A 15654-nucleotide genomic window follows, 5' to 3' on the forward strand; every position below is an offset into this window, starting at 1 on the left:
ACCTGTTTCATCCTAATTTAATTTATTTTAGTTATTTTGGCCTTGCCACACAGCATGTGGAATCTTAGTTCCCCACAGAGATGGAGTCCTCGCCCCTTCCAGTGGAAGCTGAGAGTGTTAACCACTGGACATCCAAGAATGTTCCCACTTTTTTTTTTTTTTCAATTCTAAATCTTTGACCAGCCAGAAGAGTGAAGAAGGGCAGAGAAAAATTTCTTCCTTCCCAACAAAAATAATCTTTGCAAAGCACTAAGATAATAAAAAGCCATTTATCAGATTAGCCAAGGCTTAAAAATATTGATACTTCCCTGGTAGCTCAGATGGTAAAGAATCCACCTGCAATGCAGGAGACTCGGGTTCAGTCCCTGGGTTGAGAAGATTCCCTGAAGGAGGGCATGGCAACCCACTCCAGTGTTCTTGCCTGGAGAATCCCATAGACAGAGAAGACTGGTGAGCTATATAGTCCATGGGCTCGCAAAGAGACAGGACTCAGCAACTAACACACAGTAAATGCTGACAAGTGAGGTGGATGTTTTCAAAGAAGGTGGAGGTACTGGAGTTGGGCACAGACCCCCGAAGAGCCACATGGTACCTCCTCATAACCTCCTATGTGCCTACAATTTGGCATTTTCTCTTGAGTTTTCACACGGTACACAAGGCTGCTCGTCACAGTCATGACTGTGACAGCAACATATTAGAAACGACCTAAGCATTTATCAAAGTAGAATGGATACATGGGGTATTCCTAGGTCTATCCCTGCATGGTTATCCCTTTGGTGGAAAACCATTCCCACTTGAAATGAACTAACCAAGGGTGGGACTTTCCTAGTGGTCCAGTGGTTAAGACTCTGGACTTTCAGACTCAAATGCAGAGCAGGGAGGATTCAATCCATGGTCGGGGAACTCACAGCCTACATGCTGTGCGGCACAGACGAAAAATTAAAGGTAAACAAAATAAAAAGAATTAACCAAGTATTCATGTATCAATATTTTCTTAGGTGAAATGAGTATGAGCGAGCTATGGGACAGTACATCAGTACAATTCCATTGTGCAGAAAAAGCACATAATGATAACATTCAAGATTGAAACACACAAAACTGGGCTTCCCTGCCTCCCAGTGCAGGAGACGTAGGTTCAGCCCCTGGTCTGGGACGATCCCACATGCCGCAGAGCAGCTAGGCCCATGCGTCACAGCTACTGAGGCTGCACTCTAGAGCCTGGGAGCTGCAACTCCTCAAGCCCACGGGCCCTACAGCCCATGCACCGAGACAAGAGAAGTCACCGCAACAAGAAGCCTGTACACCCAACTGAGAGTAGCCCCTGCTCGCCACAGCTGGAGAAAAGGCCTCACAGCGACGAAGACCCAGCACAGCCAAAAATTAATTAATTAATTAATTAATTAAAATGTTTAAAAAAGAATGATACACACAAAACTGATCATTGTGATTCCTTCCGAGTAGGTGGGGTTAGTGGCAGCAGTCAAGGGAGATTAGTTTTAACTATGTCGACTGAAAAAAATGCACAACCTAAAAGTTGAGAATTATGTTTTATTCAGGGGACATGCCAAGGACTTAAGCCCAGGAGATGGCCTCTCAGATAGCTCTGAGGGACTGTTCCAAAGAGGTAAAGGAGGAGCCAGGATACACAGGAGTTTTTACAACAAAAAACAAGTAGCTGGAACATCAAAATATTACTGTTAATTAAAGAAAAAGACATCTCTAGTTGATGAATTTAGCACTTTCCTATGGGAAAGAAGCAAGAGTCTGGGCTCATTGAAATCATGTTTTGGTGTGCACCTTTCTATCTACCTTCGTATCCTGTTTTTCTCCTCCCTGAATCCCCTCAAGGTGCACGATCTGGGAGCTACAGTGGCTGAGGGCTTGGTGGCCATGACATCCTTTGTTTACTGACATGACGGGTGATACTCTTTATCCACTGCTTCAGTAATCTTTGGGGATTGGGATCCTTGTTCTCTGAGCAGGCATGGGATCCCCAACCCCTGCCCTGGAAGCACAGTCTTAAGCACTGGGCCACCAGGAAAGTACAAATAACCCATGATTTCATGGAAATATATATATGTATTATGTCTGTAATTATAATTAAAATTTCACAAACATCAATGCAAACACTCTTGGGAGAGGGCTTCCCTGGTAGCTCAGATGGTAAAGAAAGTGAAGTGAAGTCGCCCAGTAGTGTCCGACTCTTCGCAACCCCGTGGACTGTAGCCTACCAGGCTCCTCTGTCCTTAGGATTTTCCAGGCAAGAATACTGGGGTGGGTTGCCATTTTCTTCTCCAGGATGGTAAAGAATCTGCCTGCAAATTCAGGAGACTCAGGTTCAATCACTGGGTTGGGAAGGTCCCTGGAGGAGGAAATGGCAACCCACTCCAATATTCTTGCCTGGAGAATCCCAAGGACGGAGGAGCCTGGGGGACTACAGTCCACGGGGTCGAAGAGAGTCAGATATGACTGAGCAACTAACACATAAAAACAAAAAAAGTGCCAAATTCCAAGAGGCTCCAGTGTCACTCCCCAGACACTCCTCCACAAGTGAAGGCAAGCAGCCTTCATTACTTCTTTGTTTCCATGGTGACAGTTCCTGGGGGCAAAAATCTTCTGAAAGTTTGTAACAAGCCAATTATTTTCCAGATTGCTTTAGGAAAACTCCAGCATGGGGTGTGCCCGCTAGACCTGGAGGCTCCGCCAGCTCGGAAACAGGAAAGGCAGTTGTGAGGGTCAGTGGTTGTTTGTGACCTGGAGGTGGGTCTAAGCCCACAGAGCTGATAAGATTCTCAAGGCCCATCATATCCCAAGGCCAACTCAATGCACTTGGGGAATAGAAATTCCATGGCTGGGAGTCAGGCACTTGACTTTTCCCACACCCTAGGATTCAAGTCTTCATCTGTCAGTGACACATCCTTTCAAGAACCGCTGATAACACTCCTGAGTTAGTCCTGGAATTCCTGTATCAGAACTTGCTCTATAAGCACTTTCTTTTTTACTTGACCTTCAAGAGAATCTCTCTCCTCTTATCTAACTCTAAAATAAAGAAAGCAAGATTGAGTCCCTCCTTTCCCCTCCCTCCAGCCTGCCCTGCAAGCAAGGGTGTCAGACAACTTCTCTCCTGGTCCATCAGTTCATTGGGGAAAATTGTTATCTAGTGGGCAGATCTCGAGCTTAGAGACTTTGGGGCAGACAGGCAGAAGGAGGGTTGGAGTCCAGGAACACTAATCTTTTGTAGTGGGGATGAAACGGCCTCTTTGCAGGCAGGGAGGTGAATGAGTCTGTTTTAAGTGTCGGCTTTATCAGCTCTCTGCTTCCTAGCGGGTCACCATTCATATAAAGAGAGGACTGAACTAGGAAGAAAATGTGAGAGCATTTAGGGGCAGGCTCCAAGATGTTTTCATCTCGTCATCCTATGTACTGACCCAAACCCCAGCCCTCGTATCAGGGGTTCAGGAATAAGTGGGTACGGAGGGATTCAGGACTCAGCTGACAGGGGTTAGGCTGGGATTGGAAGGAAGGTCTTTCTGAGCCACAGCTGGGGTCCTCACCACTGCTCTTTCGACTTAAAAAAAAATAGTCGCAACCTAAAAGATGAGAGTTACGTTTTATTCGGCGGAAATTTTTAGGACTTAAGCCCAGGAGGTAGCATCTCAAGTAGTCTTGAGAGAATTGCTCCAGGGGAGCGGGGTGAGGGCATCGGTGAGGAGCCAGGTTATATAAATAAAAGTTTTGCAACAAAGGGTAGGTAGTCTGAACATCGAAAGTATTTTTGTGAATTAAAGAGAACCAGATATCACAAGGAATTTAGCGCCTTTCTGTATATGGGAAGTGCAGGAGTCTGGGCTCACTGAAATCATTCCTTTCATATGCATCTCAACTATCTGGGGCCAGTGTCCTGGGTGTTTTTTTTCTTTTTTTTTCCACATCCTGAGCTCCAACCAGTCCATCCTAAAGGAAATCAGTCCTGAATGTTCATTGGAAGGACTGATGCTGAAGCTGAAACTCCAATACTTTGGCCATCTGATGTGAAGAACTGACTCATTGGAAAACACCCTGATGCTGGAAAAGATTGAAGGCAGGAGGAGAAGGGGACGACAGAGGATGAGATGGTTGGATGGCATCACCGACTCGATGGACATGAGTTTGAGTAAACTCTGGGAGTTGGTGATGGACAGGGAGGCCTGGTGTGCTGCGGTCCAAGGGGACACAACTGAGCCACTGAACTAAACTGAGCTCCCTTGGGCTTACTGAAGGGAGTGGTTGCAATCTGATGGCTGTTAGAGCTCAGGTATTTTTCCTCCTTCCTGAGTGCCCTGGAGGGCTGAAATCGCTGATGACTGTGACATCATTGTTTACTGAGAAGATAGGAAGCACTTCGTTTCTCTGTCAGGTAGAGAATGCAAAGCGGGCTGCCTCACACACTGTACCCCCTGCTGCTGGAAGTGTGGCCCCAGTGGAGAGGTTCCCCCAACAGGGACATGACCCACCCAAAATATAGAGTGGTCCACATCAGTGTAGACTCCTGGGCCCGGCTGGAGCTGCATAGGTTCCATGTTGTCCAGGTCAAGCCCTGGGTGTGATCTTGGGAAAGAACCTGGGGCTTCCCGAATTCTCCTGCCCTTGGCCTGGCTGCAGGGTAGGGTGAAACTCATCCCAAGTACTTCTTGTGCTTTGTTCTGGACCCCAGGGCGGGGGCACTGGCTTTCAGAGCAGAATGAGGATGGGACGCAGAGACCCAGCCTCAGGCTTGTTCCCCCTGTGGCGGCTGCAGAAGTCCTACCAGCAGCCATTTCCCTGCTCCGCACACCAACCCTGAGGGGTATTCAGAACACAGGCCATGCCCTGACTTTCTCCAGGCAGGCTCTCTGTGCCCTGACCGTGTTGCTGCTTGTGGGATTTTCTGGAGAGAACATAGCTGCTGTGTTTTGAACCAGTACTACTATCTCACCGGCTCTGTGCCCTGAAACCTGAGGCCCATCTCTGGTGCCAATTCACTCAGTAACAGCCGTTTGGCTGTGTTGCCACCCCCTCGGGCGTCCACACATGTCCAGGGCGGCCAAACAGGGTTGCGGAAAGCCACGCTGGCTTCCAGCTTGGCACATGCGTAGGCAGCCCCTTGCCCCCTGGAGGAGTTCTAACAGAGACCCAGATGTGCTGGGGTCTCAGGTTGTGTAAGTAGATTTGGAGAAACTTTGATGAAGCAGCTTACACTGAAACTGACTGCTGTTGGCTTTAACACAGGAAAAGGCTAAAACTTCAGTTCACACTGCTCCCCCTTCGGTGGGTGGTAAGTTATCCCTGTTTGCCCTCAAAGACTGAAATCTGGAAGAACATGAGAGCATAACGGGTGAGGTCAAACATCTGCCGGAATTAAAACCAATCAAACACACCTGTATCTGGGAACAGTGATGGGGAGCAGCTTACGTCCCATCAGGGACCTCGAGGCTGACCTCAGGGAGCAGCAGACATTTGGGGGTGGCTCTTGTTGCCGGCGGCCTGGCTCTGGAACCCTAGCCTCTGGTCCATCCGTTAGGTAAATCTGTGCCATCCGATGGATGAGTTGGGGTCCAAAGGGGTGGAGAGGGGAGATGGAGGGGGGTGAAAACGCCTTCAGTCCAGCCAGAGCGTCCCAGAGTCATCCAGCCGGGGCAACCTCTGTGGTCATCCACCTTCATGTCTTGGGGTCCCGGCCCTTCCCTTCTGCTTTACAGATAAGGGGTGTCACCTGTGGTTTGCCATCTGGGTGTACTGAGTGACAACCAGTTTGTAGTGTGTGTTCAGGACAGAGAGAGCTGGCTGGAGGGGTCAGGTGCTTCTCTCAGGGAAAGCCATTCAGTTCGTGATGATGGCCGTGAAGGGCAGAAAGGATGAATGTTCTGGGGTGGGAATCTTCCCTTTGAGATTTGCCGGAGGTCAAGGTTGGGCCTCCCCAGGGCACGCCTGCTTGCTCCCTCATGGGCCATGTGTGACCTTCCTGCCCTAGAAAGGGGAGGGGGGACCCCTGCGCAGACACTCAGACACCCCCAGCTCACCCCACTCACTCCCACCTTTTTAGTCCTTCCTTTTTCCATTTTCCTACATATTCACCCTTTTTCTTAGATACCTAATAAGTTTGATGACAGTTAAACATACAGAAAATCACGTATTACACGCATCACTAGCTCCATCCAGTATCATCATTTTGCCACTTTAAGAAACGAAGTGCTACAGGTGGCTGAGATGCTCTATCTGTGCCTACCTCCATCTGCCTGTTCATACCTCCACGCACCTGTGCATACCTCCACCCACCTGTGCACACCTCCACCCACCTGTGCACACCTCTATCCATCTGTACATACCTCCATCCACTTCTCTTCCTGAGAACTAGGATGATTAACCCAATACTGCATCTTGGGGTCATCTATTTTCATGTATATATCTACGAACACTCAACAGTACAATTTTGCTTAGTTTTAAAGTTCATATACTGAGTGTAATCTGTTTCACTTTTTTTTTGCTTTTATGAAAACTTGTTTGAGCTTTTGCCTGTGTTGATGTATATAATCTGGTTCTTTTTCTTTCTTTTTCTTTTTGTTTGCCTACGCCAGGCAGGCTTATGGGATTTTATTTCTCTAATCCAGGATTGAACCTATGCCCTTTGTGGTAGAAATGCAGAGTCTTAACCACTAGACCACCAGGGAGGTCCTAGTTCATTCATTTTAAGTGCTGTGGAGTATTCTATACCTCCATTTATCCAATGTCTCCAATTGGTGGACATTTAGGTGCTTATAATTTGGTGTTCTTACAGACAGCGGTGTGGCCAGTATTCTCATCTCACCCAGGGGTGTGGGTTTCTCTCAAGCGTGTGCACAGGAGTCTGTGTCTCTATAAGGTACCACACACCACTTTCCAACGTGCTTGCCAACATGCCTCCAGCAACATGTGAGTGCTCCAGTTTTCCCACATCCTCAAGGATTTGACATTGTCAGACTTAATTTTTGCCTCTGGAATGTGTCTCAAAGGAAATCCCCTTATCTCCTCTTCTAAGGCCCCAGTGCTTCCAGAAGCTCCACCTACAGCCTGCACCCCAGTCACACACAAAGGGGATGGACTTGGCTGGTCCCCCGTCCCCTGACCTCTAAGTGCTGAGAGTGCACACAGCTGTTTGCTGGGGCCCCTTCTCCAACCCCCCACCCCCACCTCCCATAGGTAGTCTCTCCTTGTCACAGTGACCTATTCCAGTGACTTCCAAATGTATAAGTTGTTTTACCCTTAGTAAGGCAATGGCACCCCACTCCAGTACTCTTGCCTGGAAAATCCCATCGATGGAGGAGCCTGGTAGGCTGCAGTCCTTGGGGTCACTAAGTCGGACATGACTGAGTGACTTCACTTTCACCTTTCGCTTTCCTGCATTGGAGAAGGAAATGGCAACCCACTCCAGTGTTCTTGCCTGGAGAATCCCAGGGGTGGGGGAGCCTGGTGGGCTGCCGTCTATGGGGTTGCACAGAGTCGGACACGACTGAAGTGACTTAGCAATAGCAATAGCAATACATTGAACTGATGACTAACAAGCAACTCAGTTAAAACTTAACCTGTGCAGTGTCCAGCTGGGTTTCTTCCTCAAATCTGATCCTTCCCCATTTTTTCCTCAGTGAAAGGCACTATCATCTATCTAATTGCTCAAGCCAACAACTTAGGAGTGGCCTTGAGACTTCTCTCCCCCCACACCCACATTCAGTCCACCTCTCAGTTTCCATGTCCAGTGATCCCTGGATATCCCCCCTTCTCACTGATACCACTCTGGTCCACACCACCGTCGCCTCTTGCCTGGACCATTGCAGTTGCCTCCTAACTACTTTTGCTGCTTCTCCTTACAAACCACGTGTAGCCAGCAGCCAAGGGGATCTTTTTAGAACATAAAACAAGTAAAATGGCCATTCCCCTACTAAAGCCCTCCAATGGTCCTCAGTTGAAAACTCAAATCCAAGGGTACTGTAATCTAGAAGGTGGACAAGGGCTGCTGGCAGGCAGACCACACTTTTCCACAAACCTCCCTCACCTCTGGGACTCGCTGTGTGGAAGGCTCCTCCCCTGATCTTTGCTTGGCTTTCTTGTCATTCAGGGCTTCATCACTTCCTCAAAGACCTGTCCTGACCACCCACCGTAGCTAGGGTGACCCTTCAGCTGCCACCTACAACATCACTCAATTCTCTCTTCATTCTGCAACTTCTCAGTGCTCAGTGCTGTGGTCTGTGTCCCAGATAGAATATCATCTCCATGAGAAATGTCATGGAGTGCTTAGCATGAAGTGAGTAGCCATAAAATTCTGAATGAATGAATAGATGAGGGTCAACATTTTGGTACAGCCTATAGACTCAAAATGTCGCACAGAGTCGGACGTGACTGAAGCGGCTTAGCGGCAGCAGCAGCATAAACTCAAAATGAAATTTCTCCCAGAGTCTCTCTGGGTGGGATAAAAGCTGCTTGAGGCAAGACGACAACATCTTTAAGCTAGAATAATGATTCGTAAGCATTTTATCCCCGGGACCCCTTTACACTGTGAAAAATTATGGAGAGCTTGACATGTGGGTTATGCCTACAGAAATCTGCTATATTAGGAAAGAAATAATCTAAATGTTTATTTTAAAATATTAATTGGTTTCTTGTTGACATAAGTAACATTTATATGAAAACATCTGTTAATTTAGCTAAGTTGTGTCCAACTCTTTTGTGACGCTATGGACTGTAGTCTGCCAGGCTCCTCTGTCCATGGGACTTCGCAGGCAAGAATACTGGAGTGTGTTGTCATTTCCTTTTCCAAGGGATCATCCCAATTCAAAGACTGAACCTGTGTCTCTTACAGTGCAGGTAGATTCTTTACCACGAGCCACCTGGGAAGTCCTATATGAAAAAATAACTACATTAAAAAAAAAAATGAATGAGCAGTGACACTTTGAGTAGCTGTTCCACAGATCCTGATTAGCATCATGAAGATCCTTTTGAATGAGTGGACGTGGGGAGGAAGGGGGCTCAAGAATTCAGACCAAACTTCAGGGTCAGATGTAGCTTCTCCCCAAGCGTGTAGGCAAGGCATGCAAGACCACACAAGTCTTCTCCAAGAAGAAGGCACGTTTCCCCATCTCTTCCCCTGCGGCTCCCTGACTGCCTGCTCACCCGCTCCTACCCCCACAAAACCCTCTCTCTTCCCTTTCCCCTAACAAGTCATTGGAAGTTGATTTGCCGACTGTATGTATCTTCAAAATAGACATCTTTCTGTAACCAGAATAAGGGTGGTATAATGTTTAACACAGGGCATCCATTTTGACTGTTCACTTTCACAGTATGAATGTTGAAGCCTGGTTTTGCCAAGATTTGTTTATTCCTCTTTGTAGTTCATGTTGAGAAAGCAAACTGGGTGTCATATTTTTTGTTTTATTTATGTCATATTTTAGGGTGATACCGAAACCTAAGTTCTTCCTCTTTCTCAGAAGCTGCTCCCTCCCTATTTCCCCCCTCCTCTGGGTAAAGGAAATTCAAAAAGCCAGGATATTTTTTTAAAAAAAGAAAAGAAAAGCAGTCATCTCTGTGCTCCTATTGAAGTGGCTGAAGCTGCCCAGCTCTAGGCACGCCTCTTCCACTTCCTGACGTCACACTATTTTTGTCTTTGAATAGCTCATTGACACAATTGCCTCGGAGATCGGCGAACTGAAACAGGAGATGGTGCAGACAGATGTCAGCCTGGAAAATGGCCTGGGACCCACCGAAGCCCACAGGTGACCGAGGCGATTAGGCATCGGGGACGCAATGGGGGCGATGTGACCCTGGTAGCCACCAGGATAGCTGTTCCGGTCGCCTGGCAGGTTTGGGAACTGGGAGTGTGGTGGCCACTCCAGAAGAATCTTCTGTAGGAGGTGGGAGTGGCCTAGGAACCAGTTGTCTGGGTTCACGTTAATCCCTCCGAAGGCACTTGGACTTTACACCTTCTCCATCCCTCTTGGCATCAGAACCCGGAAACCTAAAGTTCTGTCTGCCACCTCCACCTTCTCACAGTGATGGAAACAGTAGCGCAGCAGGAGCCTCCGTGTGCAAAACAGAACTCAGGGTAGCCCGTGTCTGTCTCCAGAAGGTTTAAAGGGAGCGCTGAAGAGGATGGGCTCGCTTTGCATTCTCAGGTCAGGAAAAGCCCCAGCACCTTCTGCCGTGGCCCTTAGCCTGAAATGTGACCCGGTGTATTGGAAATTGGATGTGGTTGTGAGCGATGAAGAAAGGCACTGGCTACCTGTGTTACGTTGTGTTCACAACGCACAAGGTCTAAGTAGGTAGCTAAGGACTGGCATTTTCTGCAGAATGAGGATACAGAGGTTGGGAGTGGGCAGGCTGGAGGAGAGTCCCCAGACCTTCTCCAGTTCTTGGAAGCTCTAGTTCTTTGCAAGGACAGGAGGGCATAGTCAGTAGAAAATGCCATGGACACTTGGTGCCGCGGAGGCCAGATTCATTAGCAGTTTCCCCTTTTTCTCAAGAAATGGGGTTGAGGCTGCCTGGTGCAGTGTGAGGGTGAGATTTTTGGAATTGGTTTTGCTTGCAAGTCATGAGCTGGGCAGGAGGAGTCCTGCAGAGGCAGGCAAACCAGGTGAATCTGGTTGTTAGGGCAAGTTTCAAACCGGCCCGACTTGTTCTTTCTGTAGAGGAGGGAGAACCAGCCGACCCAGGGCGGCACCCTGCCACCCTGCAGCTGCCACCCTGCAGCTGAGAGTCTGTGGGTCCACACCCTGAGTCTCTGGAGGACTGTGTCCCCTACTTAGCTGTGCAAATACTCTGTGCTGTCTGTCTCTTCTCCTTTTGTACAAAAATGTGGGAGGTAGACCAGATGGTCCTCCACTTGGCATTCTGTGACTTTCCCTTGACTTTGGTATGAACAGTTTTAATGGGTTCATTTTTTTCCCCAGAAACTAGACAAATGCACACTGATTTTTGACCAGAGATTTTCTGCCCTGTGTTCAATCTAGTTCCAGACTCCATGGAACTTTTAGCCAGGTTTTTTCTCTTCACCCTTAACATCTCCTTTAAGGTTTTTAAATTTAAGAATGACTATAAACATTCCATGGAAACTTTTTTTTTTTCATATTAGTGTCTGTTATTCTTGAATGCTACACTGGTTGACTCTGAATTTATGAATTTTAAAGGCTTTTAAAAATGGGAAACAGGAAAGTTGAGATTATCTTTTTTTAGTTTGTTTTTTAATTGGAGGATAGTTGTTTTACAATGTTGTGTTGGTTTCTACCAAACATCAACATGACTCAGCCATAGGTTTACTCATGTCCCCTCCCACTTGAACAGCCGTGGCACCTCCCTCCCCATCCCACCCCTCTAGGTTGTTACAGAGCCCTGGTTTGAGTTCCCTGAGTCATTCAGCAAATTCTCCTTGGCTATCTATTTTACATATGGTAATATCTGTTTCCAAGATTATCTTTAACAACGTGTATGGTGTTTACCATAGATGGACCACTGTTGTAAGTATATTACATCTGCCAGCTCATTGAGTCTCCTAACGACCCTTGAAGGAAACTCTATCATGACCCTAGTTCTGCTGATTTGGGACCCATGTGACATGGAGAAAAGCCCACCTGGGAAGCCTCTGGATTCTGTGCTGGGATCTCTCACTGACTGCTTGGAGCATGGAACAGGGACTTAGTTTTAATCCCTCCATTTTGCCCAGTGGAAAAGTCAGGAGAGGCAGGTGATGGAGAGGTACTGCGAGGAGGACACTGAGCTGTTTGCAGATGAGGGCAGAGCAGGACTGTGGCTGCAGGGAGACAGTGGGTCAGCCTGGCACAGGGCACCCTGAAGGGCAGATGACCGGGAAGCAGTGGGAGTGAGGGGAGCAGAACCCAGTCAAATGAGAGCCTTGTAGCCACTCCAGTATTCTTGCCTGGAGAATCCCAGGGACGGCGGAGCCTGGTGGGTGGGCTGCCGTCTGTGGGGTCGCACAGAGTCGGACACGACTGAAGCGACTTAGCAGCAGCAGCAGCAGAGAGGAGACACACCCCAACCCCATCCCACCCTCATCCCCTACCCCAGACGTGGGCAGGACACCTTCTGGTGGCTGCAGGAAGGCATCCCAGTCACCTTCCTCTGTGACATCACCCATGGTGAGGATGCCTGGGTGCTGTGGGCTAACATCACCTGCCCCAGGCAGTCACCAGGAAGCATCTGGGTGGATGCAAGGTGAAGTACCCGCTGACTCCCCAGGTTAGGATGCAGTTTCCTGCCTGCAGTGGCTCCTCTGGTTGATATTGAGATGAGCTGGAGGTCTTAAGCCTTTTCAGGTGTCATGGAGCCCCTCCTCAGGATAATACTCTAAATGCATAAAATAAAATACGTAGCGCAACGGCGGGAACAATTGAGATACGAGGATCAGAACTGTTAACGTGATTTCATAGCGTAGGTGCTCCTTTACTGACATGTTAAAAGCCAGGTCAGGCTGTGGGTTGAGGAGCCGCTCTCATCTGGAAGTGGAGATGAACACAGGCAGGACTGCACTGACACTGAGAACGTCTGGGACTGCTGGTGGTGACAGGGCTCAGGGGCTGAGAGCACTACTGAGATGTGCTGCCTGCATTCAAACTGGGAGGAAGTTAATTTCAGAAGGAATCAGGTTAGTGGAAGTAAAGATGTCCCTTTTTCCTATCCATGGTCAGCTCCCACCTTCTGTCCCCTGCAGGGACACTCTTGGGCATGGGGGACACCAGGCTCCCTGGTCTCCTCTCACCTCACCTGCCACTGGCTGCTTCCTCCTCGTCCCCCTGCCCACCTGACCCTGGGGCCCCAGCGGCCTCTGCACCATCCCCTTTCCTTTCTGAATAGGAGCCTCAGTGTCCACATCAGTAAAATGGGGACAGTAACAGAGCCTTACCTCTGAGTTGTTAGGAAGACTGAGTTAATAGCTGTGAAGCACTTGGCCCAGTCTTAGCACGTGATAACCACAGTATCTTGTTTGCAGAGACATCTCTAGAGCAACTTTCTGTTTAACCGTAGGTTAAATGGAATCTTTTTGGTTCCACTTCCTCTTACCTCTCTGTCTCATCCATCCATCATTACGAGCATTCCCACCTCCAGACCATTCCCAGATTCCCAGCTTGTATCCATCCCTAGGCTGGTCCTCTGTTGGACCCACGTGTTTGCATCCAGCTGCCCGCAGCCTGACCCTTGGCATTTCAAACTTACAAAGACCGGAACTGAGCCCTTGGTTTCCCTTCACGAATGCATCAACCCTGACACCTCTAGTCTCATAACTGCCTTCCTGTCTATCTCCAAACTCTGGCAGCTCTGCCAGTAAGATAGATCCAGGGTGGGACCACTTCTCACCCCCACTGCAGTAGACCCTGCCTGCTGCCCCTGCTTTATCTTCACCGATTCACCACCTCTGAGCTGGTTTTTTTTTTTTTTTTTTTTTTTATAATTTTTGGCACAGCTCCCGCAGCATTTGGGCCAGGGATCAAATCTATACTCCCTGCATTGGAAGGTGGAGTATTAGACTGCCAGGGAAGTCCCTCTGAACTGTTATCTAAGTCAGAGGATGATCTGACTTTAGTTCATCTGAATCCAAGTCACGTCCCTCGCGTTCAAATTCCTATAGTGTTTTCCATTTAAAACCACAATCTTCACCATGGCCTTCAGTCCTTCAGGGATCCAACCCCTCCCCCGCCCCCTAAATCTCTTCTGACAGTGTCCCCTACTCCATCTGTCTACTCCAGCCCCTGGGCTTCTGGCCAAGCAAGCTCCCACCTCCCAGACTTTATCCTACCGTTCCTTCTACCTGGAATGCCTTTCCTGCAGGAAGCAGTCACCCATGGACTCTCCTTTCTCCTGTCCCCTCAGCTGGCTGTTGTTATTTTTTTTTAAATATTAATTTATTTCTTTGGCTGCATTGGGTCTTCGTTGCAGCCGCATGTGGGATCTTCACTGCATCTTGCAGGGACCTTCATTTGAGGCTCATGGACTCTCTAGTTGTGGAGTGGGGGCTCTTAGTTCCCCAACCAGGGATCGAACCTGTGTCCCCTGCGTTGCAGGGCAGATTCTCAACCCCTGGACCACCAGGGAAATCCCTGGCTTTATTCGAATTCGTAGAACTTGTGCAGACCTAAAATGGACTTACTGGCTTACATATGTGTCTTCTGCCCCCAACACTAAAAAGTATGCTGTGTGAGAGCAGAGACTTCATCTGTGCCCAGTGCTGTGTTTTTTTCAACACACAGGATGGTGTCTGGCAGGTAGCATACACTTAGTAAATATTCAGTGAATGGAAAAATGACAGTCGCCAGACCCTGTGAGATTCTAAACATATTCAAGCATCAGAAGCCTCTTGGAGAAGCAAGACGCCAGACTCATAAAGCAATTAGAGGACCTCAGTTCAGTTCAGTTCAATCACTCAGTTGTGTCTAACTCTTCACGAACCCATGGACTGCAGCACGCCAGGCTTCCCTGTCCTTCACCAACTCCCAGAGCTTGCTCAAACTCATGTCCATTGAGTCAGTGATGCCGTCCAACCATCTCATCCTCTGTCGTCCCCTTCTCCTCCTGCCTTCAATCTTTCCCAGCATCAGGGTCTTTTCAAATGAGTCAGCTCTTCGCATCAGGTGGCCAAAGTATTGGAGTTTCAGCTTTAGCGTCAGTCCTTCCAATGAATATTCAGGAATGATTTCCTTTAGGATGGACTTGTTGGATCCCCTTGCAGTCCAAGGGACTCTCAAGAGTCTTCTCCAACACCACAGTTCAAAAGCATCAATTCTTCAGCACTCAGCTTTCTTTATGGTCCAACTCTCACATCCATATATGACTACTGGAAAAACCATAGCTTTGACTAGATGGACATTTGTTGGTGAAGCAATGTCTCTGCTTTTTAATATGCTGTCTAGGTTGGTCACCGGAGAAGGCAGTAGCACCCCACTCCAGTACTCTTGCCTGGAAAATCCCATGGATGAAGGAGCCTGGGAGGCTGCAGTCCATGGGGTCGCGAAGAGTCGGACATGACTAAGCGACTTCACTTTCACTTTTCACTTTCCTGCATTGGAGAAGGAAATGGCAACCCACTCCAGTGTTCTTGCCTGGAGAATCCCAGGGACGGGGGAGCCTGGTGGGCTGCCGTCTCTGGGGTTGCACAGGGTCAGACACGACTGAAGAGACTTAGCAGCAGGTTGGTCATAGCTTTTCTTCCAAGGAGCAAGCATCTTTTAATTTCATGGCTGCAGTCACCATCTGCAGTGATTTTGGAGCCCAAGAAAATAGTCTGGTGCGTAAAGAAATAAAATGTTGAAGATGTGGGATAGGCCTTCAGCTTCCTCCAGAGCAGAGGGAGGGGCCCCCCAGTGTACTCCCTTCTGATCTCCGTACCCCAGGGGTAAACACTTTCCTGGCTTCTGTTGCCATCAGTCAGGTTTGCCTGTTTTGGGGACTTGACGCAACTGGAATCATACAGTGTGTATTCCATTCTATGAATACAGCACAAGTTGTTTTTTTCTGTTGATGGATATTGGCATTGTTTCCAGTGTGGGGCTATTTTGAATAACGCTGCTGTGAACATTCTTGTGTCTTTTGGGGGAACACATGTGACAAGCTTCAGTTAGGGACATAGGAATGAATTGATGGGTTGTAGGATGCTTATATCAGAAA

The 15654-nt window shown here is 48.3% G+C and overlaps 1 protein-coding gene across 3 annotated transcripts in view; it reads left to right on the plus strand.

Moving 5' to 3' along the window:
- RIN2 (Ras and Rab interactor 2) overlaps positions 1-15654 on the plus strand; it is a 204943-nt gene that overhangs the window by 132527 nt on the left and 56762 nt on the right. The window contains exon 4 of one of the 3 annotated variants that reach the window (XM_052650794.1): positions 9658-9758. The exons of 1 other annotated variant lie outside the window; for it this stretch is intronic. In XM_052650794.1, coding sequence (XP_052506754.1) covers positions 9658-9758 — 101 coding nt within the window. Of the gene's footprint in view, positions 1-9657; positions 9759-9953; positions 10158-15654 lie in introns of those variants that run through there. One more of the 3 variants, XM_052650795.1, reaches the window with a different exon arrangement.

This window comes from Budorcas taxicolor, chromosome 13 (genome assembly GCF_023091745.1).
Source record: "Budorcas taxicolor isolate Tak-1 chromosome 13, Takin1.1, whole genome shotgun sequence".
Lineage (NCBI taxonomy): Eukaryota > Metazoa > Chordata > Mammalia > Artiodactyla > Bovidae > Budorcas > Budorcas taxicolor.